Raw genomic sequence first — 27,800 nt, forward strand, 5'->3', positions numbered from 1 at the left:
GATCTAAACAGACTATGAAGGATTACGACTACATCAACATCAGTGATTGCTGAATCTCCTCTTGAGAAACACTGCAAACCACACTTCATGCTTGCATTTCAACATATGAGTACTCTGTACTAGTGCAGTTCATGTGACTGCAAGGCTGAGGGTTTGGCCAAATTACACCATCATAGGCTTGAGAAAGCTGTCACCAGCAAATAGCTTTACATACCTTCAGGTACAGTATAAAGTCAGTTTTAAAGGATGGTTCTCCAGGATGCAAGTTAAACATGTTACAGTAGCCTTAACCTTGCATTCAAAAGCACTGTACATGACAACTAGGGCAACTACAGTCTCAGCTGCCAGCTACCTAATTTTCAGTGTTAAGAAGTGCTCCTTTAACCTTAACCTTACCCGAGTACTCAACTTCAATCTGTCTGCAAACTGAACATAAGAATAGACACAAAAAATAAGATCCAGTCCAAGCCTATGATTGTAAGGCCTGTAAGTCCAAGGGAGCTTACTTCCAAGTAAATGTGCACAGGATTGCAATGTTACAGCACAATCTGATGCATGTCTATATAGGAACAAGTCTCATGGAATTTATTCCAGGATGTGTCTGTACCCCCTAGGTGATTTGCAAGCGGGTGGTATACAGATAGTTTAAAAAAAAATGCTTAACAATGTTATAGAAAGGACTCATTCCTCCCCCCCCCTTTTTTTAAAAAAGTGGGGGGAAAGGCAAGTGGAGTTTGTGAAATCAAGATTTTCTGCATATCCATGAAAAACATGCAAGTATATGAAAAAAGAGCCCGATGCTATCCCGAAAAAGATAAGATTATGAGAAAATTCTGTACTTCCTTCTGAATTCTACCTTCTAGTCATGGAGAAAATATCAGTATAGTTGACCTAGCATAGCTAGTCAAATGCATTCTTGAATGATATTGTATAGCATAGCTAGTCAAATGCATTCTTGAATTATCTTGTAACCTGACTTCCCCTCTTCCCCTCTCTCAAGACAGTAAACTGAAAAGACAAAATGACAACAAAATCCTTGCACCTCAAAACTCCTTTGCTCCCTCCATGCATTTTCTCCACAAGCCTCCAGCTCCCTCTTCATTTGCTTAGCCCGGATTTTCTCTCTTCCTCTTAAACCTGTATTCTTTGAGTAGCCAACCCATTTCTGAAAGCATCGTCTAACTGCTGGCCAGGAACATTTATCCATCCCTTGATGCTACAACAGGCTACTGTGCTGGCACTTTTGCTACACCTTCACGGCAACGGTTGGGATAAACAAAACTCCACCCCCACACAGAGCGACAGGATGTGTTCGAACTGGCGTCTCTCCTCACCCACTCTTGGGAAGACAGGACATATCAAATGGAAGCCTGCGTGGCTGCCGTTCACCTTAGCCTTTCTCAAATGCAACGGGGTGATTTTTTATCTCAACCCAGAACTGACAAGACAGTCTAGAATGCACCAAACTTTAGAATAAACGGGTGTTTTTTATATTTAAAAAATGCAGAAAAAAATCTTGAGGATATCACAATTTTAAGAACTGATTCTCAACCACTGAGAATGCAGAGAAAATCTTCTTTCTGAATGCAACTGCTGATACTTCAAACATACAACTCAAGATGTGGATTTTAAATCTGGAAAAGCTGAAAACAGGTAGGTTCAGCAAGAAACTACAAGCCCCTAAATGCCTGTATTTGCAAGAAAGAACGCCTCTATGCCTAAATAACAAGCATAGCTTCCTTTCGCTACAGAGGTAATAGGAGATTATGTTGCGTTGCTTCATTTCTATTTTGACTTGCACAACGTGGTATGAGAAAGCTTATGCCCAGGAAGTTCTGTCGGCTGCTATTCTGTGCTGTCTGTTCACATCATCCTATTGGCTGCCAGCTAGTCGTGGTTTCATTGCACCTGCATTCTGTTCATGCCACAAATTTAATTTCTTTTTGCAACTCAGGAAAACAGAGAGGCAACCGGGAGACTCACAGGCATTAACAGTGCACACGTAGTTTCTTTTTATTACCACAGCATATTTCACAAAACATGACACTCATCGCATTATAAGACAACTGCCTATTCTATGGAGATTCAAAGGGCACAATCCACCATGAAATTAGGTAGAGCAGAAAAAACACAATGAGATTATTAGAGAGGGTGGTATTCAACTAAGCATAACTCAGTGTAGGCCCATTAAAATGAATGAACATGACTAAATGAGGTTCATTAATTTCAACAGATCTAAGCTGAGTAAAATTCAGTTGAATACCACCTAAGATGTTAAAGTATGTCAGTAGGTTCCAAGTACTTCCCATTAGACTGTGAAAAACGCACACTATTTTCTGTGATTGAGCTACCTTCAGGTGAGGAAAGGGGTTCTGGTCCTATGCTTTGACACTATTAGTCCATGGCTGGCCACAGAAGATGTTCTGTGTCCTTGGTTCTAGCAACTCCTCTGCCTCATAGTTCAACAATAGGGTCACAACCACCTTTTCCCTCAAAAGAAATTTGTGGTGAAACCTATGGTTCTGCTAAGGTGGAACAGAGTACAAAACAGACTTGCATATCTCCAGCCCTTACCAGTTCCGTCTGTTCCATTTGTACTGCTGCTCTCTTACATTCTATGGTGTTACATAAATTCAATGTTATTGCGCATGTGAATCGGAGCTTCCCTACCTCCTGAGTTTTCTAGTCTACAGGTAAGAGCTGGAGCAAGTGTAGTGACATGTGAACTGGGAATCTTTGTGTCAAATCTCACCTCAGGCATGAACTCACTTGCTGCCTTTAAGGTGTCACTACTTCTCAACCTCAACCCGCAATATAAAATATGGGGATAGTAAGATCTACCAGGCTTTTGGCACATTCATAATTCAGCATTTCAATATATAGATTTAATTTAAAAGTATTATTATTATTATTATTAATACCCCACCCATCTGTCTGGGTTTCTCCAGCCACTCTGGTTGGCTCCCAACAGAATATGAATACTAATAAAAACAATAAAACATCAAGCATTAAATACTTCCCCAACAGGGCTGCCTTCAGGTGTCTTCTAAAAGTCAGGTAGCAGTTTATTTCCTTGACATCTGACGGGAGGGCGTTCCACAGGGCGGGCACCACTACCGAGAAGGCCCTCTGCCTGGTTCCCTGTAACCTCACTTCTCGCAGTGAGGGAACTGCCAGAAAGCCCTTGGAGCTGGACCTCAGTGTCCTGGCTGAACAATGCGGGTGGAGATGCTCTTTCAGGTTTACTGGGCCCAGGCCATTTAGGTAATGTGTCATTTTTTTGCCTATTATATTCCACCACTATCTGCTAATCCCACATCTGCTATGTGAAATGGCAATAAGATTTTAATTTATATATTATTATTATTATTATTATTATTATTATTATTATTTACACATGAGCAGCACAACCAATGGCCCCTGAGACCATCCTGAGTAGCACAATAATAAGAAGAGTAATGTGATCAATGTCTCCTTGAGAAGCACTGGCTTTGACCTATGAAGACTTCAGTGGCTCAGCACCCTAAGGAAACTCTCTTCCCATTTGACCTTTAGGTCATCAGCAGAGGCCCTCTTCGGAGTACCCTCTCTGGCAGTAAGGTGGCAACAAGAGAACCTATTCAATTGTAGGTTCCTGACTATGGAGTGCTCTCCCTAGAAAAAACCACCAGGTGGCAGCATTACTTCCTTTTTTAGTTCCATGACTAGGGAGCTTCCTAACCAGCTTTTCAACTGAGCATTCATGTTAACGCGTTCATACAAAAGTTACTGAGCATTCATCCCGATACGTTCGTGCAAAGGTATCTGGGAGGCACTGGGAGACAATAGCTGTTGTCCTGCACTTTCCAGTGCAATTTTCTGTCACTTTTCTTATTGGACCTTTCGCAAGCAGGAAAAGTGATAAACTGCACTAGAAAGAGCAAAATAAGAACCCCATTTTGCATGAAGAAACAGCCTCTCCAGCAGCCAAGACTTTTCTCTACTCCCAGGGATTGGATTTTAATTTTTTCTCTGGCTGCTTGGTGGTAGTTGCTTTAACAGTGATCCTTCTGATGTTTTTGGGGAATGAGGCTTTTTACCTGTTTGGGTGTGACCACTTACATCCTGGTGTGTGCGAATTCCTATATTTCCCCCTTTTTTGTATTGTTGCAAGTAGCCCTGAGAACTTTGTGATACAAGGAGATGAGCAAACCTTACTGTTCTCTTTGCTTTGCTTCAAGGGTCTAATCAAGATGTAGCACAGATCAGAACGTACTCCTTATATAAAATGAATAAATTAATATTAACACTATATCTTCCAACTCTATGATTCTGTGATAGGGCGATGAGCCTTTTTCAGCCCAAAGGTCACACTGACGGCCACACGTCTCTCTGTGGGCCACATGAACTAGCACATGTACACACACAGCACACTCACCAAACATGCAGGAACACAGCGCCCCTTCATTCACACATGCAGATGCATAAACACATAATCAGCATTTCCAACCCTTTCCACTCTAATGCTTGGGGAGCGTGCCTTTTACTCTGCACAGAAGGCTACGTGCAACATGAAATGAACATGTCCACACATCCTCCACTCCAGCCTGAGGTACAGATGAAATACTGACTCTGTTAAAGAGCAGGCAGAGGGCTTTATCTCTCCTCTCAGTGCTGCAGTGCTGAGCACTGAGATCCTTCTGGCTGCTCTTTAGTTAGAAGATTTATGTCCAGGCATAGGCAAACTCTGGCCCTCCAGATGTTTTAGAACTACAATTCCCATCATCCCTAGCTAACAGGACCAGTGGTCAGGGATGATGAGAATTGTAAGTCTCAAAACATCTGGAGGGCCGGAGTTTGCCTATGCCTGATTTATGTTCTGATCTTAGTGCTGCAGTGGATTTCATCTCCAGATCTCCAGGATCTGGATTGCTCTCTAAACTTCATATCCTGATCACTTGGAGTGGAATGTATATATTAAATTTTTATTAAATTTTCTGTTTTACAATTTTGAATACTCATTTAAACATCCTTAAAATATCAATGACTTCCCTTCTTCTCTTTCCATGGTTCATTTTGCATACCATAAACCCCTGCATATTTAACATAAACTAAACCATTCCGTATTCCATTGTTACATCTATCAAAACTTATTTACACTGTTGAATTTATCTTAATGCTGCCAATGTTTTCAAGTGTACACCATTTCCCCCCATATATTCAATAAACATTTTCCAATCTTCTCTAAACATATGTTCTTGTTCTCTTATTCTATATGTTAAGTCTGCAAGCCGCACATATTCTGTCAACTTAAGTTGCCATTCTTCTTTGCTTGTTTTCCATTTGGGGGCTAACAAAACACGGGCCGCAGTAGTGGCATACATAAATAACCTTTTTTGCTATTTTAATCACTGAGATGGGATGCAAAACAACTGAAACCAACCCTATGTGTGCTTTTGCGTATCTATTACAGAACTTTTAATTAAGTAGCACCATCTAGAGGCAAAACTGTGCACGTCCTTAAACTGCAGACTGGTTTTACTCAATTTGGATACCAGAGGCAGAGCTGTCCATTTCTCTACAGCAGTCCATTCCCTAACTTCAACATCTCAGCAGCCTGAGGCATGAAAGCAAGACAGAATAATAGAACCAGACAATTGTAGAGTTGAAGGGCACCACAAGGGTCATCTAGTCTAACTTCCCTGTAATGCGGGAATATTTTTGCCTGACGTGGGGTTCAAACCCATGACCCTGATTTTCAGAGTCTCTTGCTTTACCAGCTGAGCTATCCCACAGTCCAATGGTTGAACACAGAGAAGCAAAGGCTAACCAACTGGGCCAAATCATTTGGCCTCGTGTCGCTGAAAGATCCCAGAAGATTCAGCACTGCCTCTTGTCAGACACGCAGAAGAACCATGTTACTAAAAATATGCTACCTTGCTAAAGCGGTCAGTATCACGATCAAGCATCATGTTCTGATATTGACTAGATATTGAATAGATGTGCCAACAAGGAAGAAGAAGAAGAAGAGTTTGGATTTGATATCCTGCTTTATCACTACCCTGAGGAGTCTCAAAGCGGCTCACAATCTCCTTTCCCTTCCTCCCCCACAGCAAACACTCTGTGAGGTGAGTGGGGCTGAGAGACTTCAGAGAAGTGTGACTGGCCCAAGGTCACCCAGCAGGGAAGGAGGAGCAGGGAATAGAACCCGGTTCACCAGATTACAAGTCCACCGCTCTTAACCACTACACCACACTGGCTCTCAAAAGGAACTAGTCATGCTATGAAAATGGAAAGAACTTCGGTTTTTATGAGTTAAATCTATGTTTTATCTATGCTTGGTAAACAAAGGATCTATGCACAATTCCAGAAGCTGGAATTCTCCCTGCTTGCTAGTCATTTATCTGCCTCATTGGAAGTGGAACTCACAGGGGCCTATTACTACATTGGGGGTAAGTTGGATCAGGAATATAGTCAAACAATTCCTCCTCTGGTGCTGTAAAAGTAAAGGTAAAGGTACCCCTGACCGTTAGGTCTAGTCGCGGATGACTCTGGGGTTGCGCACTCATCTCGCTCTATAGGCCGAGGGAGCCGGCGTACAGCTTCCGGGTCATGTGGCCAGCAGGACTAAGCCGCTTCTGGTGAACCAGAGCAGTGCACGGAAATGCCGTTTACCTTCCCGCAGGAGCAGTACCTATTTATCTACTTGCACTTTGACGTGCTTTCGAACTGCTAGGTGGGCAGGAGCAGGGACCAAACAACGGGAGCTCACCCCATCGCGGGGATTCGAACCGCCAACTTTCTGACTGGCAAGCCCTAGGCTCTGTGGTTTAGACCACAGTGCCACCCAAAAAGCCAGCAACCCCACACTGTCACGATCAAATAAGCAGCCCTGAATTATATCCAGACGTTGGACTTTTTATGTTCTTGCAGAGAAATCCTATACATACCAACTCAGAAGTATTTCCCATTTGCTTCAATGGGACTTACTCCCACATAAATTGGACATAGATTGTAGCCTCAAAGTGAGACACCAATATTGCATATTATTTCATTGGTTTTCCTGAAGAGGCAGGGAATCCTCCATGGCATAGTTACAAGGTTCCTGGAAATGTAACATCCCTACTAGTGTATTTGAATGAGTTCTCAGGAAAACAGAATAAATTATTGTGGTCTGAGAATAATTAATGCTGAACACTTAAAAAAAAAAAAAGTAAGGAGAAGAAGATGCTAAAACTAGCTTCTTATTTATCCACTGGAAATGGATCTAGATTGTTCTTTGCTTGATTCTCCACACACAGGGCAGAAACGCAGAGCGAATCTGGCATCACAGCTTGCCCTGTAACTAAGCACAACACCAAGAGGCTCCTTTGAAGGATAGTACAATTACAGCTGCAGAACAGCTGACCTTTTGAAAAAAGCATTAAGCCAAGGATGGAAGGGGTCTGCCGGACAAATACACGCTTCCTTCCAGAGCTGTTATTGTTGGTTCTTAACGCCCTTCAAAGGTTTGAACACAAAGTCCCAATCCCAGCCCTCTGAGTGGCCAACCTGAAAGACAATTACCCTTCTAGAATGCTAAAAATGGAAAACTAAATTAAGTGGGAGGAAATTCCTTCATATGTAAACACCGAGGCTCTTTCCACATGTCACAAACCAGCAGGCCTACATCCTATTACAGGATGAAAGCTGTTAAAAGGGAGAAGAAAGTGCTGCTTTAAGGGAAACAACAGCCAAACAGAATCAGGAACAAATATTTTGTCATTTTATCTTTATGATAAGTACTATTCCTCAAGCTTTCACAAGGGTATAATTACCGATTCCTCCAAATCTCTCATTAAGAGATTTCTCTTTTTAGCTCTGTATACCCACATCAGCACTGAAGTATCCTCTATCATGTGGGGCCACAGGGCACCTAGTATGACTCTCTAATGTCCCACTATGCCCCTGAAACATGTTTCTCTGCACATTCCATCCTTCATGCAGAACCCACTAGGAACAGGAACCACCAGAATACTTGCTGACTGTTGCAAACCAATGACAAGAGGCTTAGAGCCAGTGCAGAATGCACACACATTGTTAGATTTCTCATCACTTACGGGCTTGATGACTTACAGCTGCATGTATGAAGCCCACTGTTATTTGAGGTATTCCGTTTTCTATGGAATGGCTCATTCATACATTCAAGTCACCACTTGATACTTACTGCAAGTCATGCAGTGATGAACATGCATGTGTGAACTCTCCCTGGAAAAAAAGTGCTTTGAAGGTAAAGGACCCCCGGACGGTTAAACCCAGTCAAAGGCGACTATGGGATTGCGGCACTCATCTCACTTTCAGGCGTTTGTCCACAGACAGCTTTCCAGGTCATGTGACCAGCAGGACTAAACCGCTTGTGGTGCAGCAGAACACCTTGATGTAAGCCAGAGCACAAGGAAATGCCGTTTACCTTTCCGCCACAGTGGTACCTATTTATCTACTTGCACTGGTGTGTTTTTGAACTGCTAGGTTGGCAGGAACTGGGACAGAGCAACAGGAGCTCACCCCATCATGGGGATTTGAACCGTTGACCTTCTGATCAACAAGCCCAAGAGGCTCAGTGGTTTAGACCACAGTGCCACCCACAAGGTGGTATCACATGCCTTCAGACCATACTGTCACAAAATTTTCCAGTTTGCTCCCTTCAACAAAATGCACACAAGAATGCTTCCAAACAGCTTAGGCTGGAGACATGAGTTACTTACCCAGCCACCACAAAACAATGACATCAACTTTTTTTCTTTAAGTGCTGTATCCTTGTAGCCTATAATTTGTGGCTTTTAAGTATATGGTCATTTTGGCAGAACGCGCGGGATGGATGGCTGAAATTCCTATCAATTTCCTACATCATACATATGATTTCATTAGACCGCCCAGATTTCAAGGCAGGACACTACATGGCCAATTGACTTCAGAGGTTGACAGAGTAAACGCTGCCTCACCCATGTACAAGGTCAAACACCCAAATCTGAAAACACAACAGCAGTGTGTGTGTGTGTGTGCGCGCGCACACACACACACACAAAAACAAACACACAACTTAATAATTTTAACTTGGGCAAAGGCTTGGAAGCAGAACACCTTGTTAAAAATTAACCAGAAAGTATCATTACCAGTCGTTCCATCTCCTGTTCTTTCAGCCTTTCTTCCCTCTGCCTCCGGTGGTAATCCATGAGGTCATCCCTTCCGGAAACAGAACTAATGCTATTCTTTCGCTCCCGGGCAGAAGGGGTCTGCCTGAGGCTTTCCAGCTCCATTTCCTCGAACTCCACGGAACTGCTGGAAACTTTCCTTCTGATAGGGAACGCTCTCTCAGGATCCACAGGGCTGAAAGAATTGATTGGGCTGGTCCCTGAGAGTCCAAGTCTGTCAAAGTCGTCGGGCGCGTACGGGGAAGAAGAAGCCAGGAGCATTTTCCGAGCTATGCGGGGGCTGGCAGGAACACTGAGAGTTGAATTCACATAGGAATTAGGTTCAGATGCAAAGTTCGTATGCGGCAAAACCCCTGAGGTGTAGGAAGAAAAGTTAAGGTAATTGTCAGCATCCAGTATACTCTGAGGTAGAAGATCTTTTTCCACAATCTTTTTTCTTTTGGTGTTCCCAAGGGAGCTCCTTGGGGGTAAACTTAGCGGCACCAGCTGGCTTTCTGACGATTTGTAAAGCCTGGGTAAAGAACGGCTATAAACTCCCATATGGCTCAGGGAGCCTCCAGAATACTTCCTGGTTCTAGACCCCAACATGTCCACGGTTGGGTCCTTCTGTTTAGCTGCTCTGGTCTGAAGTGAAAGGAGATCTTGAATATTCATCCTCCTGCCTTGCTTCGGGCTGGAGGGCATACTAGCCGCTCCTGAGCATCCGAGTGGCGAAAGAATTATCTCATTCCCTGAGCTTCCATTCCACATGGCAAGAAGAGACGCAGCGTTTTTCCGCCCATCCAGCACTCCTGGGAAGTAGACGTTATCGTAAGATTTATTCTTCTGACTATACTTTGAGTAGGGAAACTTATCCAGATGTCCAAACTGTTTCTCATTTTCTCTGGGAACGTAAATATCAAAGTCTCTCTTCCCTAGGCTGTACCCACTTAAGGATGGAGACGTGCCTGAAATGGAGCCCAGATGTTTCCCAGAGATGTTCTTTTCTGAAAGGTAAGAGCTCTCACAAGCCAATGGCTTGCTTCCTTGGAGCTTGGAAGCAGATGGCATACTCTTAACGCTGGACGCAGGGCTGGATTTGGGGGGCAGCGGCTGTGAGAGTGTTAAGTAAGAACCGGCACAATCACCGTTTGCCTTGAACCTCAGACTCGGCGAATTTTTTTTCTGGTTAAGCCTGTCCATTATATCCTGGAGATCATTTTCAAGGGAATTCATCACTCCCTCCTTCCCTAAATTGGGATTTTGTAATTCCACCTGGTTTTGCACATGACCGTACTCTTCCATCATTTTACTGGCATCTGAAAGAAGGCAGAGGGAGGAAAAGAAAAAAGTTTCAGCAAGTGAATTATTTGGCATTAAACCTGCAATCAGATTACAATTCATGTGCAGAAACTCACATCACATGAAATCCATAATGCCTTTCTAGTAAATATGGTCATATAATCCAATAATGATTGTTACTTTCAGGGAATGTGTTCCAAAATACTTTATAAAAATCCGGGGAGGTTTCAAATAACCATCTTGTAAGAAAAATCAAGGTGGAGAAGAGGGTTATCTTAATGTAGTGAAAGCAATAACTACACCAGACTTGCCCAGCATGTGTTTCTACCAAATCAGCAATGTACAATGACCCACCAGGGACACAATAACCTGTTTTAGCTGCCTGCCAAAATGGGGCACAAGGGCTGGATGGTTAAAGATCTGACTGGCTACTGTATATGGGTGGTAAGTTTCATTAGGCTTTGCTGGTCACAGGTACCATTGGCCTGTCTAAATCTTCCAGATTACCCAGAGTTTCTTTGGTGATCAGACCACATTATTAAATTTATTACATTCATATTCCACTTTTCCTCCAAAAAGCAAAAGGGAGTGTACATGGGTTCTCCCGGCTTCCATTTTATCCTCACAACACGCCTGAAAAGTAGGTCAGATTGAGAAAAAGTGACTGGTCCAGCGAGCTTCCTGGCCGAGGTGGGATTTGAACCCTTGTCTTCCAGGTTCTAATCCAACACTCTAATCACTTTATACCCTCCCCTAATGAGGTCTCTCATCTTGCCGAGATAGCACAATTATATGGGATTAACTGGCAAAGGTCATAGTAGCATGATTCACAATCTATGCTGTTCCTTTTCCAAAGCTCTCTGGATTCAGCTGGCAGTTTTAGAAAGCTGGCAAACTGACTTTGAACAAAAACTCATGTTTTATAATATGAATACAGTTCCAATCAAAATACTATCATGGAGAAGTATTTTATTTTGCCCCTGCCTGCCAAGAAGCACAATCCAACCTGAAGTCTCAAAGTTTCTCATACTTAATGGGATGTCATTTCTAATAAACGGTACAACAGGAACTACGTAGTGCAATCCTGCCTTTATCAGGGATGGCAGCAGCTAGTTCTCGAAAAACACAGAATTAGTTATGCCTGAGAAGGGTTAGAATCCCAGACAATTCTAGGAGACACATTAGGCTAAGACTAAGATCCTAAGTACATTTACCTGGGCAGGAGTCTCATGTCTAGAATCCTGATGGAAGCCATGAGATTAATTTCAAAATATAGGGCTCTTTCCAACTAAATCAACACAGGGATTGAATTCCCCTCCCTCTCTTCCCCCATCACACCACCCCCAAATCTGCTTGGATGTATGTGTGGAAAAACCCACAGCAGATTTGATGGACACACATCTTGATTTTAAATGTGCTGTGTGAGGAAGCAACAGGCTTAGATTAGGTGCTTTGCACATTTCAGTTGCATCTAGGGCTGCCTCAAAGTACTGCAGGGACAAATATGCATACAGTGGTACTTTGGTTCTCAAATGCCTTGGTACGCAAACAACTTGGAACCCAAAGACTGCAAACCCGGAAGTAAGTGTTCCGGTTTGTGAACTTTTTTCGGAAGCCAAACACGCTCCATTTTGAGTGCCACACTTCTATTTTGAGTGTTACGCTGAGGTCTGTCTGTTTTTGCTATTTATTTTGCGGGGGGGGGGGGTTGCGGCTCTTTTTTGTGTGTGACTGTGTGGAACCCAGTTCAGCTACTGATCGATTGATTGTGCAACTGCAGTACATTGTTTATTGTTTCCATTTTATGAATCAATGGTCTTGTTAGATAGTAAGATTCATGTTAAATTGGTTTTGGAACACTTTGGTTTTGAAACGCTTTGGTTTTGGAATAGTTAAAGTTTGAGAACCAAGGTACCACTGTATACGTTTTTACATATTTTGAAAATATATTTTAAAATTCCTATTCCCCAGGTCTCGGTCTCCATCAATAGCAAAAGCAGACAGGTTCCTTGGTATAAGAAGTTTCTGTAATAAGCTGAAGCTTATTACTTTTTTTAACCTAATAAACCACCTAAAACTAATCTCCAGTTCGGTTTGTATAAAATTGCTTTGTTTCTCTTTATTTCTGTTTTCCAGCTATGAAGGAACCTATTTGTTTTGCCTAAGCATGGCCTGTAATCTTAGATGGAAGGACCCAGGTTTTCAAGTTAACAAAACACACAGCATTTTCCCCTGAACCCCTGAAAGTTTTTGTGAAACACAGTTTAACTTTATCAGTGGTGATACAAAAGACTATCCATCTGTGAAAGGGAGTCAAAGCACATGGAAAAAATTATTCATTGGCAAGTATCTTCCATTACTCCACCCAACACGCACAAGAACAATTTGATTCAACTGCTAGAGTTATTATGTGCAGCTTCACATACCAGCCACCTAAGGACTGGAGCCTGGATGTTTAATATCCCAGCAATCCACAACCAGATGCCCATTGCCTAAGAAAGTTTATGCTACTTCCCTTCTTGACCAACTGCAGACTTAACTTTGACAAACATGCCAGCAAACCCATAAAGATCTGGAAAATTGCCCTGAAATGGAAAACTCTCCCCCTTAACCTCAAATGTGGTAGATGGTAAAATATATGTTCAGAAAAGCACATCATTTGTTCCAGAGCTGAACTAAGGTAGCCAAAACAGGTTTGTGGGACTGAGATTTGGTTCCAGCTAAACGCTATGTATTTTTCAAGACGATTTAGGAACACAGAAAGTTAATGCAATATTTCCTGTTAATAAGTGCACATTTCTCCTTACCACACTACATTTATTTTTAAATTTAGACTCCATTTAAGCTGTTTCTGATATGGAGTTCCCTGCTGAAGTATGACTTCTGAGATGGTTTTATTGGCACTCCCAGCGTAGCACAGATAAAACAGTTTGTTTTCATAGGTGCAAGAAGAACCTTTTCCAGCTGAAGGTCAGCCAGAGTTGAAATTGATTAGCTTTCATTACAGAGTGCCTGTCTCATCTGTATAGGCTGGATTTGCTAGTTAAAGCTATATGGATACATTGTCTTTTTCCTACTTGTCCGGTTTCTTAAAATAGGTAGCTAATTGGGAGACTCAGCATTATTGATCAGAAAGACTAACCAAATGAAGCTTGTTTTCCTGTAGCAGACCAAAGTTGCATATGTGAGGTTGCAATACTAAACACATCTACTGAGGAATAAGCCCCACAGAGCATACAGGACTCGCTTTTGAAAAAGCATGTGAAGGTTTATTTTGTGAATTACTGAAGTAACCTGAAGAAAAAGAATTTATTATTTCTACCCCGCCCATCTGGCTGGTTTTCCCCAGCCACTCTGGGCGGCTTGCAAGAGAATATAAAAACATCAAACATTAAAAACTTCCCTAAACAGGGCTGGCTTCAGATGTCTTCTAAAAATCAGATAGTTGTTTATTTCCTTGACATCAGATGAGAGGGTGTTCCACAGGGCGGGTGCCACCACCGAGAAGGCCCTCTGCCTGGTTCCCTGCAACCTCACTTCTCGCAGGGAGGGAACCACCAGAAGGCTCTTGGAGCTGGACCTCAGCGTCTAGGCTGAATTATGGGGGGTGGAGACAGAATTGTACAGCAGAGTTGGGCATCAACATTTAAACAGTACCAGAACCATTAAATGTTATGACCGAGGTGGGGAACATTTTCCTCACAGAAGCATATGCCAGTGGCAGGTGGGTCTGAAGCCAAAACTGAGCTTGGCTAGAGCCTGAAGTGTACATCAATTCATTTCCACTCACACAAAAGCACATCTCACTCATCCTCCCATTCTCTCTCTTTCTCTCTGACTCTCACATTCAAAAAACATGGGTACACACACTGCCAAAAAAGAATCCATTTACTGCAGTGCTTCCTCCCCTGTGTTAAGTAAACATCCCTCTAAATATAAATGACACAACTCATACCTGTCCCAAGATTCTGGTAAGTGAGATTATTTCTATCTGACATCATATCATTTGCCAGAAGGAGCAGACGTCAGGCTGAGCCATGTAAATATTGACACCTGTAAATAAAACCAAGAGTGTTACTTTAGTAAACCGATCATTGTAATGGTCACAAATGCTTTGAAAACATAAACTGATTTACTTGTTGAAGCATTCTACCTGCCATTTGAAACTAAGCAGATCTGCAGCACAACTGATAAGCGTAAAATCCAAAAACAAGTTACACATAAAAAATCTGAATAAGACAGAAACAGAAGCTGGGAGTGGGCTGGGGGCAGAACAGAAAGAAAGAGGCCCCAAAGCAACAGCCAAATTAAGAAAAAGATTAGCTCTGTGGGGTCAAAGGATAAACACACACCCTGGATAGACATTTCACTGATATGTGTCAAAGATTTTGACATTCAAACAATGTCCTCCAAAGTTCCCCATTCTCTCCAATCTGCATTCGGAGGACACATATGTGTCACCAGTCACATTCATGATGACAGAAAGAGTCAATCCACATAGTCATTCCTCTTGCATATGCTGTTTGGTCCCCTTCAGTGACATAAATGGAGGGGCTGTGACCTGGGGCTCTTAGAAGCTGTCAGCATGTGACAGTGGCCACACCCAAGCTGGTGCCAAACCAACTGCTGTGCTTTCCTTTGGACCACATCAGTGAGTCCAAGAGGAGGGGGTCCTGTCATTTGGGCAGCCCAGGACTTCCATACACAGGTCTGTGCATCCAGGGAGGTCACTTCGGTGCTGCTAACACAGCAGCTTGACTTCGCCCCCAGAAGCACCCTCCATTGTCTCTAGAGACAGATGGATGCCAACAATGCTTTCCACTCAGTTATATCAGGGGTGGGGAACCTCAGGCTGAAGGACCAAAAGCAGCCCTCCAAGGCCTCTCTCTCTCACACACCCTTGGAATTCTTCTCAGGCCGCATTCCTACCTCCAGACCGGAACTAGCCCTGTTTTCCACCGAATGGTTTTTGTCTGGTAAAAATGTGTCCTTGAACTATGATAATACCTCTTACTTGCCTGGATGGAGGCTAGAGAGGGGTGTGCAACCTCTTTTTTTAAATAAGAAAAAAACTTCCTTGGAGATTTTTAAGCAGAGGTTGGATGGTCAACTGTCATGGATGCTTTAGCTGAGATTCCTGGACTAGATGACCCTTAGGTACCTTCCAAATCTAAGATTCTATGGCCCTATGTTTTGTAGAAACTAGGCAACTGTACAAAAAGTTGTTTGCACTGCTCTGCTCCCTTTTTCCTCTGGCCTCCTACCCTTGGCATGTGGACCTCGGGTGTCTGAAGAAGAGTTTGGATTTGATATCCCGCTTTGTCATTACCCTAAGGAGTCTCTAAGTGGCTAACATTCTCCTTTCCCTTCCTCCCCCACAACAAACACTCTGTGAGGTGAGTGAGGCTGAGAGACTTTAAAGAGGTGTGACTAGCCCAAGGTCACCCAGCAGCTGCATGTGGAGGAGTGGAGACGCGAACCCGGTTCACCAGATTACGAGTCCACCGCTCTTAACCACTACACCACACTAGCTCCAAAAGGGAATGTGGTTCTCAGACACAACTCATGTAGCTACTGCCTAAGCACGTTTTCCACCAAAGATCATTAAGTAATCTCTTTTTTAACATATATTTATTCACGTTTAGTCTGGGCCATTCAAAAGGCACACAGGAGATAACTTCTTTAAAACCTACACTAATAAGGTAATTTGTACTTCATCATTAAGCAGAAGAGTGGGAAGAAAATATTTAATAAAATCAGAAAGGATCATAATGAGGAAGAGCTCGTTTATTTTCTTCGCTGCATTTCGCTGGCATACCACACACAGGCAAGCTATTTGAGGACATGCATAAAAAATATTTTGATCTCGGCAAGCAGCCTTGTGTGCAGGTTCTTAAGACATGGATGTTTGAAGAACATTCAAGAAAGATCAAAGGTGCCGCACAAATATTATTGGTATAAGAAAATGGGAACTGACTTTAATTCCAACGGCTCTGCCTTCACAAACAATCTTCCATCAAAATGAAGGCATGAGCCAAGTTGTCGAAAACACAGTGGGAGAATGATTCACTTTTGAAGCGTCTAAAGAAATAATACCAAAATAAAATAAAATAAAGATTTTTTTTTTAATCCAAGCTTACAGTTTCTATTGCCTTCTATGAACAAAAATAAATAAATAAAATATTTTAACCCACAAGCAGTTTAGAAACAAGCTAAAATAAAGCTGGTAAACAGCAAGTAACTTTCTGGATAAACCCTGAAGGTTTAACATTTGTTTTTGCTTTTCAAACGTATACCTTGGATCCCGAATGCCCTGGAACTCGGACATTTTGGCTCCTGAATGCCGCAAACCCGGAAATGATTGTTCCAGTTTGTAAACGCTCTTTTGAAAGCCAAACATCTGATGGGGCTTCCGCAGCTTCCGATTGGCTGCAGCCAATCAGAAGCCACGCTTTGGTTTCCAAACGTTTTGGAACTTCTGGAACGGATTCCGTTTGACTTCCAATTTACAACTGTATTATGCTTGCTATAGAGAGCTGATAGGTGAGAAAAATCTGGTAGAAGGTTAATATAGGGAGGTGCCATAACTCAAGATCCCAGATTCATCAGTTTCCTTGCCTGAAACCCTGAATAGCTGCTACAAGTCAGGGTAGACAATGGATTGAGCTGCATGGATTGACGGCCTAGCTCTCTATAAGGTAATATCAACTTCTTGTGTTCTTATTTAGGAATCTCAAAATGTGGCATGCAAAAATAGAAGGTTTAGGGTCAGACAAGTAAGTCAATGAGGCCCAATGGAACTGTTTCCAGTATGAAAGCTTCAGTGGAACGCTCTCCACCCGCTAAAAAAGGGGGGGTGATCACTGATCACTAGAAATGAATGGACCCATTAAAGTCCAATGTTCCTCTTCCTGATTTTGTGCAGATTTCTAAGGGCATATGCTTAAAATACATAGGGAAACACAAAAGCAAAATGTGTTTTTTAAAAATAAAAAAGTATACATATGGTGGCCAAAGAGCTGCAGTGGTCCCCCCCCCCTCTCTACCTTTTTGAAAAGGTATTTCAAAATACCTTCAGCTAAGTTTTTCTTCAAGAGTTGACTCACTGAAATCAATGTATCTAACTTAGTCATGTTCATTAATTTCATTGCGTCTACGCTGAATACCACACAATCACCAACTTGGGGAGTTCCTTCCACTTTCCACCCTTCCACTTCCCCAGAGTGACAGGACTTGATAATGTGTCATTGCTCTTAGGCAGAAATGTGCCCCCATCTCTCCTGTGGTCTTCAAGTATCCAAAGACAGCTATAATATCTCCTCTCAGTCTTCCCTTAGCCCACTAAACATACACAACTATCTCAACCGTTCCTCATAAGGCTTAGTTTCCAAACCCTTGGTCATCTTGGTCACCCTCTTCTGCACACATTCCAGCTCGTCAACAGATTTGTGGAACATTTTATTATCCTTTTTTTGTTGTTTGTTTTAGCTCCTGCTGGTAACATTTTCTGTTTAAATCATTTCATGTGTTACTCTTGAAACATTTTATTATGAAAAAAATAAAGAAATATTGCTGAAAACAGGCAAGATATCAAATGTTACTCATCCCTCTGTTAAAAATGCAGGATCTTATTTTGTATAGCATTTATTGTTGGATATTTCTCCAAATGGAGCCCTCTAAAAATCAAATGCAGAAAACTCCATACAACGGTTTTATTATTTGTACTCTCTTGCCATTTTGTATCAATGTTTCCTCTGACTGACAAGGTTCTCTCCACAATATACTCTTTAAAAAACATATATTTTAAAAAATCGCTTCTGCACCAGTTTACCTCACAGCATTTGACAGCTTTCAACCCTAACATTTTCATCTGAGAGGGAAAAGGACAATCATCATTATATTTGGACAAGTATGCTAACATGCTGAGTAAACCAAAATCATTCCAATCACATAATAAATTAACTGTGCATGAGATGCAAAAAAAAAAAAAAAGACTTAATCTGTCTTGACTGAAAATCAGAAGGTAAATGTACAATGTAGAAAATCTGTGAAGTAGTTTAGCCTCACTAAGAATTTGTCTGAAAGAAAAAGCAGCCGCTTTGGGCACATTTTGAACTCCGGATAAGTGGCAGCAGGACTTAGCAGCCCATCAACTCACACAGGTCAGGGGCAGGCAAACTGATGCACCATTCCAGAGCAGGCTCTGGAACTGAACCCAGGCCTATGCAGTCATGTGATCCAGGGCCAACACAGCCTCTCTGCACCTGGGAATGCCCTCTGTCAGGGCCACCAGCAGCAGCTGTTTCATGAATGCCAAGGACTGCCCTGGATTAATGTTAACTCCTTTTTTTTTTTTGCAAAACTGATTATACAGCAGCCCTAGCAAAACGCACCAATGCAGACCTTACGTGTGCTTCAGTCCTAGTTTGACTTCCCACGCCGTGCCGTATAAGACACTGCCTGTCTGTTCAGGACCACATTTCACCACATCTGTGAGATGCCACCCACAAAACTTCTACCTGCCGCAGCAATGCAGAATAGGGAGCTCCGCACAAACAGAGTCGCAGGCAGACGCCAATGGGAGTGTAAAGCCGGGTCTGGATTGCAGTATCAGATCAACACTGGCTTTCAACCTTGATTTAAAATCTCATTAAATGTTTGTTGTTGTTGTTTAGTTGTTTAGTCGTGTCCGACTCTTCGTGACGCCATGGACCAGAACACGCCGGGCACTCCTGTCTTCCACTGCCTCCCGCAGTTTGGTCAGACTCATGTTGGTAGCTTCGAGAACACCGTCCAACCATCTCTTCCTCTGTCGTCCCCTTCTCCTTGTGCCCTCCATCTTTCCCAACATCAGGGTCTTTTCCAGGGAATCTTCTCAAGAGGAGGCTAAAGTACTGGAGCCTCAACTTCAGGATCTGTCCTTCCAATGAGCACTTAGGGCTGATTTCCTTAAGAATGAATAGGTTTGATCTTCTTGCAGTCCATGGGACTCTCAAGAGTCTCCTCCAGCACCATAATTCAAGGTTTAGCTATGCTAAATTAAAGGTTTAGCTACGCTTAAAATATTTTAAACAAGTTAAATCCATATTTTCTCTCCTCAGCTTCCCCACTCTTCACACATGTGAGTACAGTAACAACACTCTGAGAACAAAACTAACATAACTCGACCCATTTCCTTCATGCACTGAAAGGAAAGGAATTGCTGGGAAAGAAAGGGTTTCATTACAAATACTTCGCAGAATGAGAGAAAGATAACATTGATTAATCAAAATTAAAATTTTAAAATTCACATTATTACTAGCATCATAGGATCAGAAGTTCAGTGTTGGGCAAGTGGAATTAGTTCAGTTTGTGAAAGGAGAATGCTCCCCATTACCTATTTCTGTTGAAGCACCCCCATAACATAATGCCATTCTGTTCAGAAGATTCCCCCAACCCTGTTTCATGTTTTCAGGGTACACAGAGAAATGCGTAGAGTCTGTTAACAGAGCCCTGTTAGGTCCATGGAAAGGAATTCAGGATCCAAGCCATTAAGTTGTACTCTTAATTCATATATATGTACTGAAAGTGATATGTAGCTGTGAAGTTATTTTCTTTCAAGAGTAGGAGATGCAGTCAAGAGGGAATGGACAACAATTTGGTTGGAGGAAGCAAGCAGCAACAAATCATGTTGAAGGGCCTTCTTTGCTTTTTCTTTTAGATCTTGGACTCAAAAATTACAACACAAAAAACCCTTCCTCAATGAGAAACTAAACATTTCATGACAGGGATGGTAAAGTATGACCCTCCTAATGTTGTTGAACAGCTCCTCCCATCTCTGACTGTTGGCCATGCTGGCTGGGGCTGATGGGATTTAGAGTCCCACAACTTCTGCAGGGCTGAAAGTTTTCCCTCCCTGCTTTATAAAACAGAACTTAAGGGAAATGAACTTCTCTGTGAAAATAACAGTTGTGTCAATGCAGGTCTATTTACTGCCCCTCCTTGAATCGTGGTGTATTTGATACCGTATTCTGCAAAACTTTTAGTTCATTAAACTTCTTTTTCTTAGGAACCTTAAAGGTAAAGGTACCCCTGCCCGTACGGGCCAGTCTTGCCAGACTCTAGGGTTGTGCGCTCATCTCACTCTATAGGCCGGGAGCCAGCGCTGTCCGCAGACACTTCCGGGTCACGTGGCGAGCGTGACAAGCTGCATCTGGCGAGCCAGAGCAGCACACGGAATGCTGTTTACCTTCCCGCTGATAAGCGGTCCCTATTTATCTACTTGCACCCGGAGGTGCTTTCGAACTGCTAGGTTGGCAGACGCTGGGACCGAACGATGGGAGCGCACCCGGCCGCGGGGATTCGAACCGCCGACCATGCGATCAGCAAGTCCTAGGCGCTGACGTTTTACCCACAGCGCCACCCGCATCCCTAAGGAACCTTATCTTCACTTAATAAGCAAAATGCAGCATATTCACATCTGAACAGCAGAAAGCCAAGTTTTATACCTTAGAACCAAAGAACATAATAAATGCAACTGTGATGCCAGAAAGAGCTGACGATAATAGAAAGGCCAAAAATTCCCCATATGGCACACATCTGAACATTTCACAAGTCTAATTGCAATATGCATTTCTGCCTCCCAAAATGAATTTTATGATCACAGAAACGTCACGCAAGGTTTTCACATATTTACCATCAAAATCAAATCATGCGATCAGAATGATAACGCAGAACAAAGGTCCCTTTTCTAAAGTTGCGGGGGAAAGGTGAGAGTCCCAAATTTGCAACTACAAAATCTGTGATCTGATTCAGGACTACTGATTTGTGGCATCTGTTCTCCAGATCACTTACTAAGAGGCTGTGTTTTGACACATTCGACAGCTACTAAGTTCTGAAATCCTGAACTAAGTGAAAATCTGGCAGTGAGAGAGTTTAAGGACACATCCAGCAATATGTATTTCAGCAAAAAAAAAAAAAAAAAAAAAAAGAAGAAGAAGAAGAAGAAGAAGAAGAAGAAGAAGAAGAAGAAGAAAACCCTTGGTGATCCAGATGTTTCAGATTAACCCTTCCCCCAGAGAAGTACACTTACAACATTGTCAGAGCCATTTAAAAAGTCAAAGCAATGCATCAAATCTGTGTGGATCCTGTTTTATGCATTTCTCTCATGGCCAAACAATTTATTATTAAAACACTGCATTTTTTTCTTAATTGTCCCAATACCGTTATTCTTTTCAAAACCATTCCAGGTGAAAATAAAGCTGTTTGAGACACACAAACATCTGAAAGCTACTATTACCATTTAAGGTCTTATTCTGCTTTGGAAGATGGAGGGCATATTCTGTGGCTGAAGGGACTTTCTGAGGGAGTCTGAGGAACTGAGGCAAACAGCAGCCACATCAAAGATTTAAAATGAACAAATCGCAGGGTCTAGATGGCATCTACCCAACAGCTCTTAAAGAACTTAAATATGTGATTGCTGCTCTTTTTAAAAAAGAAACAAAAATAATTCCCGACCCCCTGTAACTGGTCCCTAAGAGTGGGTCCTTTATCTGAGCACCAGGAAGTGTTCAATGTAACACCAATTTTAAATAAGGGATTCAGGGAGGATATGGGAAATTATCTTAATGTATGTTCTAGGAACACTGATAAGAAAGCACATAGAAGAAGAAATATTGATGAAGAGCCAGCATGGCCTCCAAAAATTTGTCATTTCTAACTACAGTAACCTCTTGGAGTTAGCTTTTTCAGTAAGCATGTGGATGAAGTTATCTGGACTTTCAAAAAGCTTTTGGTACAGTACGACACCAAAGACTGCTTGAGCAGTCATGATATAAGGAGGCAGAAGAAGAAATGAACTGTTCTCACAATGGAAATATTAACAAAAAACAAAAAACCAGAGTCCCCCCAGAATCAGGACTGGGATCTGTGCTTTTTAACTTGTTCATAAAATGACCTGGAGTCAGAAGTAAGCTGGCCAGGTTTTCTGATTATACCACATTATTTGAGGTGGTTAAAGGAGGGTTGGGTCATGGGGAGTTTCCGAAGGATGTATCCAAACTGCATTAAGGTGTATGAAAATGGCAAACTCACTGAAAGAAGTGTCAAGTAATACACATTGGGGTAAAAATTTCTAATTTCACATACAGTGGTACCTCTACTTACGAACGTGATCTGTTTTGGGGTGCCATTCGCACCCCAAAAAGTCTATAAGTAGAGTGCTGCTATTGCACATGCGCAAAGCACGATAGAGTGCTTCTGCGCATGAGCAAAGCGTGCAGATCACTTCTATGCGTGCGGCGAACCCAGAAGTAAACACTTCCGGGTTTGCCATGTTCGTAACCTGAAAAGCCGCAATGTGAAGCAAATGTAACCCGAGGTATGACTATATATGTTCTTGGGGCCTGAACTGGCAGTGGCTGACCACAAATGAGATTTTAGGGCCAACAATGGGTAGTTTGATTAAAGTGTTGACCCACTGGGAAGCTGCTATGAAAATGGAGATTTCCATGTCATGGATCATTAGGAAAGGAATTGAAAATAAATAAAACTGCCATGCCATAATGCCATTATACAAATATATGCTGTGAGAACACTTGGAATACTGCACCTCAAAGAGGGTATTGTAGAGATGGGAAAGGCGCAGGAAAGGGCATCCAAAATCATCAGCAGCACCATCACTTTTAATTTGAATACTGTCTTTCTATTTTTACAATACCTAAGGCAGTTTACAAGCTGAAGAAACAAAGAATGTACACCTTATAACAATCTAATCCAATAGAGAAATGTGATAATAAAACATAACTTTAAATAAGCAACTTATATCAAATGAAGTAATATTCAACAATGAACAATGGCCTGCAGCAACTCTAGCAGTGAGGTGAGGTGACATTAAAAATCCTGGAGCTTTTCAGTTTAGAGAAAAGGCAAGTAAGGGGGGGGGACATGTACAGCTATATATAATCAGGCATGGTGTAGAGAAGGTGGATAGAAAGACATTTCTCTTCTCTCACTAGACTAGAAATTGGTATCATCCAATGAACCTGAATATTCATTGAGGTTGTATTTCGGTAACATCTGGGGTATATGTATTAATGAAGTAAGATGATATTGGTGTCTGGCAGACTGTTGCATGTTAAACTTTCTGGTAGGGGTTAGTGTCACAGAAGAGTTATAGAAAGAACCTGACATATAAACCACAATTTACCACTGGAAAGTACTGCCCTTGTAACACTACAAATGTGGGAAAAGACTGGCAGAGGAAGCTCTTATGACTTTTTCTTTTCCTCAGAGGAAATCATGTGGAACATTGCAAGAGCAGCATCTTTTAACAAACGGGTAGTATTACAGTAGTTTGCTAGATAATCTACACTTCTGGTGACTACATCTACTGAAAAAATATTTTTTAAGGCTGTCTTCAGGATGTACATAGGTAGGATACACACATACAGATGAGAAAAGTTTTGCTGGCTTGAAACAAAACCCAACCAATTCTACAGTGAAAGGAATGGTATCGTTGTTTGGTTTGGTTTACAGTCATCATCAGATAGCTCTGATGTTAAGTCTGTTTAGAAATCTACTATTAGTATTCTTGGGAGGAAAATCAAAAGTTCCACAGCTGAGGTTAGTGCTCACATTCTCCTTTTCAAGAAGCTCATACACCTGAAATGCAAAGTCCATACAGTCTGATTTATCATTGTGTGCTGCATTTCATGCAGATCATTTGTGGAAGTAAGCCTCCCTCTATTTAATGGAAAGATTTGATTTGATTTTAATTAAGGTAGTTATAGGACATTTTCAATCCCAGGGCAGTTTATACAAGAGTAATATATAATCCCAGCTCCAATAAAATGTATCTCACTTGGATGAGTGTTTAAAATTGCAGCCTATATCCAACACTTTATTGAAGGGTATGGGTGTGAGGGATACGACCTTCTTCAGCTTGGCGGCCACATTCCCTTCTAGGGCCTTCTAGGGCCAAATGCCAGCAGCAGGTGACAAATGCAGCTGAGCAACTGTTGCAGATTTTACCTTTGTACAGGAGACCAAGTTTCACACACCCCTCTCTGTTCTCCATTTAGAGAATCACAGTGTTTTTATCAGAATTCAAGAACACATTCCAACCAGGCAAAACCAGAACACAATGCAGGACCAATAGAGGATGTGGCCTGGGGAGGATTCCAAGGGCTAGATAAGAGAGGTTTGGTGGCCCTGAGGCTCTCCACCCCTGGGTTAGTGGGCTTCCGCCTACCAGCCACGGCTGAGCTGGAATTCATTTGCAGACCTGGCACCTATCAAACGGGGAGTGAACAGAGCCTGAGAGCAGATAGCTCCCTCCAGAAAGGAATTCTTCCTTATCCAGTGTTTATGTCAATGACTCATCTTGTTTTGAAGGTTCCTTACAAGTCGAGAGGGCTTCCTACTCATTTGTCATTTCCCCTTTTCGCATCACCTTGTTTGCATTTGACTGTCAATTGCAACAGGACACACCTACCGTTTGCATAACATCCTTCACCCACTGACTATCATCTGTCTAAATCTATGCATATATGTTTATGCTAACTAAGGACAATACGTCATACATATGAGCAAAGCAAATGTGCTAGTCTTTCACTTTGCTGGTTTTGTAGGCAAAGCTGTAGATCTCATGGGTGCATGAGGATGAATGGGAGCTTCCAACAAAAACAAAACAAATGAATTCAAGATTGTATAAGCCAATCAACCTAGCTTTTATATTATCATTTTGTTCTTTTTCTCCTGGTTTTCAGATGGAATCCTTCCCAGCCTTACCAGGATATTCTGAAGAACCTGGCATCTTCTGCAAGCAAAGCCGATGCACTACCACTGAGCCACAGAGCTGGGACCTCATTTAAAAGGTTAATAATCTCGGAGGAGGGGAGGCTTAAAAACCATACGCTCTGACCATATGGCAAGGAAATCATTTCATTTCGAGTGAAATTTAGAACAATGACCTTTCAGTCCAAGAAACCTCAAACCTCAATGAGTGGACCCTGTCCCCATGCAATGAACATTATAAAAGTGTTGTTTTTGGCTTAAGGCAAACTAACTCTGGATGTTGGGAAGCAGACAGAACTGTATTAAAGCTGTCCGGAAGCAGGCTTAAGATTCTTGATCCCTGAAAGAACACATGAAGTACCAGAGAGTAGTATATATCACCATTCCTGTCACTGCAGGATCCTCAGAAAAGAGACAACCAGCACTCACATGCAGTTCTGTATTTACTTCACTGGCACAACAATGGAAATAAAACATACAGGAAGAATAAGAGCATAATAAAATGCATTTGGGGCTTCTAGTTGCTCTTGCTCTTTTAGTCCTTGTAACTATTACATCTTCGTCCTCATCTCCTCTTTTTTACTTTTGCCACCTTGTTTTAAAAACAATCCTGTTTCGAATGCTAGTATGATTATCAGTTTATTCTTTCCCTACACAAAACATTCAGTAATTGGTTTTCTCTGAAGAACCTGTTCAAAACATGCAGCCTGATCCTACACATTTCCCCAGAAAACCCTACTCAGTTCATCCATGCAAGTGTGCCTATGACTGCAGCCTTATTCCATCTTGTTTTTAACTCATAATAGTTATCTATACTTGGATCCAACTACCACCTCCTCTTCTTTTTTCTCTCCCTAATATGCTCCCTCATATGCTGACAATGTATTCGAGGTAACAACTAGAACATGTTTGACTACTTCATAGCTCCATATGGTCAAAGCATTTTAATAAGAGCAAGAACTACAGCATCAGTGTTGCCAAATGTGAAGTAAACCTCATCAGCGATGGAAGTGGCAAGCAGCAGTTAACATAACATACTGTAATTATCAAGGTACTTATTCAAGAATGTCTGAGTGCTACAGAATGTTAATAAGACAATCCCAGAACAAACTGCTCTTAGTAGGCAGTAGCCATATATTTCTATAAAATAGTTTCCCTTCAGTTTTCAAACTCACACCCATTTTCTAAAACTGAAGAACATTTATTCTTATTAATCATGACTTGTATTCCGTCCTATCTCAGAGGCTTAGAGCACATCTAAAACCAGCACACAGGTATTATCTACCAAGCATATAAAACTTTAAGGTAAATTCCACCACTACAAATAGTTCCAGTGATATAAGCCAACCCAAATAATAAGGTCCTCCTACAGTGCTTACAGTATCTAGAAGGTAAGGTAAAGGTAAAGGACTCCTGGATGGTTAAGTCCAGTCAAAGGTGACTATAGGGTTGCGGCGCTCATCTCACTTTCAGGTTGAGGGAGCCAGCGTTTGTCCACAAACAGCTTTCTGGGTCATGTGGCTAGCATGACTAAACAACTTCTGGTGCAACAGAACACCGTGACAGAAACCAGAGTGCATGGAAACGCCGTTTACCTTTCCCGCCACAGTGGGACCTATTTATCTACTTGCACTGGCATGCTTTCAAACTGCTAGGTTGGCAGGAGCTGGGACAGAGCAATAGGAGCTCACTCCATTGCGGGTATTCGAACCGCCAACCTTCTGATCTGTAAGCCCAAGAGGTTCAGTGGTTTAGACCACAGCGCCACCCATGTCCCATCCATCTAGAAGGATAGCTGTGTTAGGTCACATCTTTGCCATACGTTATATGAGTATTTAAAATCCCCAGTGCCACCACCTCTTTATTGTATGGCTTCAGTTCCAAGGTCATAATTTGACCTTGACCCCAGACAGTGATTCAGAAGAGAGGTTTCTGCCCCTAGAGCAGTGGAGAATGAGATGAGTGGTATTACCACGCTCTACTCCGAACCTTTGGCTGCTTGCTATCTTTCAACAAACAGAGCTGGTAACAACAAGTGCAGATATGATCACTAAAGAATCCCACAGGTTATCAACCAGGAAACTCACACATGTATTCAAGGATAACCCCTGTATGCTCACAAAATAAAGATTTTGGTTTATCAATATCTGGACATCAATAGTGTGAGATGGTCCAGAGTGGTCAGAAACTTCCTAACTTAATCTCGAAACAATTGAAGCAAACTGTGTCCGAAAGCTAGAAGCAGGATTGAAAAAAGGACAAGGCAGAATGCCTAGATGCCTAGAACTGAACGCCAACTACATGCTGTAACCATTTCCCCAATTTTCCCACAAAGGAGGAGGCAGAATGAAAATGAGCTTTTTGACATAAAGTAAATATTTCTAACACAGTAGCCAAATGAACCCTCTGTTCAGCAGTTGCAAACTTCCATTCTCTTCATGAACTAAAAATCACTGTTTTCATAAGAGGTCCAGCCTTTCCCATGTATTTTAACCACCCAGGAAGGGCAAGAATTTAGTATGGATACTCCCTCTTACCAAGCAATCTGTCAAAGAGGAAACAAACTGAAAATAA

The 27,800-nt window shown here is 42.0% G+C and overlaps 1 protein-coding gene and 2 long non-coding RNA genes across 21 annotated transcripts in view; 2 read left to right on the forward strand and 1 right to left on the reverse strand.

Annotated features, from left to right (window-relative positions):
* Window positions 1–27,800, forward strand: part of LOC310843890 — a 435,627-nt gene that overhangs the window by 49,093 nt on the left and 358,734 nt on the right. The gene's annotated exons all lie outside the window — the stretch shown is intronic.
* PHLDB2 (pleckstrin homology like domain family B member 2) overlaps window positions 1–27,800 on the reverse strand; it is a 74,145-nt gene that overhangs the window by 42,182 nt on the left and 4,163 nt on the right. For 15 of the 18 annotated variants that reach the window (XM_083736078.1, XM_083736081.1, XM_083736072.1 and 12 more), the window contains exons 2-3: window positions 14,407–14,504; window positions 9,132–10,468 (exon numbers count right to left, since the gene is read on the reverse strand). In XM_083736078.1, the coding sequence (XP_083592204.1) occupies window positions 9,132–10,468; window positions 14,407–14,452 (1,383 nt within the window). In that variant the 5' untranslated portion in view covers window positions 14,453–14,504. Of the gene's footprint in view, window positions 1–9,131; window positions 10,469–14,406; window positions 14,505–16,428; window positions 16,533–27,800 lie in introns of all 18 variants that reach the window. The other 3 variants (XM_083736068.1, XM_083736071.1, XM_083736083.1) reach the window with 1 other exon arrangement.
* On the forward strand, window positions 1,283–26,014 carry LOC310843958. Of its 2 annotated transcripts, none has more exons than XR_014563824.1 (3): window positions 1,283–1,653; window positions 10,089–10,163; window positions 25,199–26,014. It is a non-coding gene; the product is annotated as an uncharacterized lncRNA (long non-coding RNA). The 2 variants fall into 2 exon arrangements; XR_014563825.1 differs by lacking the exon at window positions 25,199–26,014 and adding an exon at window positions 18,871–19,162.

Source organism: Podarcis gaigeae (genome assembly GCF_964106915.1).
Source record: "Podarcis gaigeae genome assembly, chromosome: 4".
NCBI lineage: Eukaryota > Metazoa > Chordata > Lepidosauria > Squamata > Lacertidae > Podarcis > Podarcis gaigeae.